The sequence below is a fragment of the Saccopteryx leptura genome, unplaced genomic scaffold, assembly GCF_036850995.1.
Source record: "Saccopteryx leptura isolate mSacLep1 unplaced genomic scaffold, mSacLep1_pri_phased_curated manual_scaffold_77, whole genome shotgun sequence".
Taxonomy (NCBI): Eukaryota; Metazoa; Chordata; class Mammalia; order Chiroptera; family Emballonuridae; genus Saccopteryx; species Saccopteryx leptura.
This window is the reverse complement of record NW_027095759.1, coordinates 92,849-94,191: the sequence shown is the minus strand read 5'-3', so window position 1 is coordinate 94,191 and position 1,343 is coordinate 92,849. Positions and strand designations below refer to the sequence as shown.

General features: G+C 55.5%; 1 gene segment (V, D, J or C); it reads left to right on the top strand.

Moving 5' to 3' along the window:
• The first annotated feature begins 648 nt into the window (after positions 1 to 648).
• LOC136387101 (immunoglobulin lambda variable 1-40-like) overlaps positions 649 to 1,343 on the top strand; it is a 1,300-nt gene continuing 605 nt past the window's right edge. The window contains 3 exon segments of the V gene segment in view: positions 649 to 694; positions 810 to 976; positions 1,062 to 1,134. Of these exon segments, the coding sequence occupies positions 649 to 694; positions 810 to 976; positions 1,062 to 1,134 (286 nt within the window).

Below are 1,343 nucleotides of genomic sequence, written 5' to 3'. Positions count from 1 at the left end.
TCCTGAACGGGGACACTGTCTGAATCCCTGGAGGACAAGGTGCAGCAGCGGCCACTCTTCTCATCACTGTGGGGGCAGCCCCACCAGGTCAAGAGACACCCATCATGAGAAGTTGACCTTCAGGAAATGATCCTGCTCAAGGGGAGTTATAGCTGCTCGAACACGTTAGGGTTGACTTCCTGGGGGTCTCTTGGCATGTCTCCTTTGCCCAATTTCAGGTAAGTAGACAGCTACAGCAGCATAGTTGTGGGAAGCAGGGGCTGTCTCTGACCGGCCTTAATCACCAACTTATACCATGCTGCACCCAGGCCTGGGCACCAGGGGGCGCACAATGACTGTTCCTGAAGATCTGGGGAATCAGAGCTGAGACCTGTTACTTGTCAATGCCTGAGGCTCTCTGCTCAGGGTCCACAGCTGTGACCTTGTCACTTCCTGGGCAACACAGAGTCCCACCTTACCCATCCTCTAAAGTCCTCTGAAACAGGAACATGACCCAAGTCCAGTGAGGGATACAAAATCTGGTGGAGTCTCATTTGCATGAGTAGCTCCTCGCCCTTGCAGAGTATGAAGAGGGTCAGGGAGAGATGTGGGGGAAGCTCTGCTTCAGCTGTGGGGCCACAGAGACAGGACTCAGGGATGGTCCCCACCATGGCCTGGCCCCCTTTCCTCCTCACCTTCATTGCTGACTTCACAGGTGACTGAATAAGGAAGGGGACAAGGGAAGGGACCTTGGGAAGACACATGGGGTCTGCTTTGTCCTCTTGCCTCCTGACCCAGAATCACCATCTCTGTGTCTCTCCCTCTTCCAGGATCCTGGGCCCAGGCTGTGCTGACTCAGCCGCCCTCAGTGTCTGGGGCCCTGGGACAGCGGGTCACCATCTCCTGCTCTGGGAGAGCTCCAACATTGGGGGTGCTTTTGCTGTGCAATGGTTCCAACAGCTCCAAGGAACAGCCCCCAAATGCCTCATCTATGGTGGTAGCTCTCATGACTCGGGGTCCCTGAGAGATTCTCTGGCTCCAAGTCTGGCAGCTCAGCCACGCTGACCATCACTGGGCTCCAGGCTGAGGCTGAGGCCGATTATTACTGCCAGTCCTATGACAATAATCTCCATGCTCCCACAGTGCTGCAGGCCAGTGGGTAAGTGAGACAGAAACCTGCTATCTCCCACAACGGGTCCCCCTGGGCAGTCCTCACTCCTCTGACAGCAGGACTTCCTTCTTTTAAGATAGCAGTTCACCCTCAGGAGTCCTCAGCTGATTCCCTGGCTCCCAGTCTGGCAGTTCAGGCTCCCTGACCATCACTGGGCTTCAGCTTTAGGACAAGACTTATTGTCAACCAACAG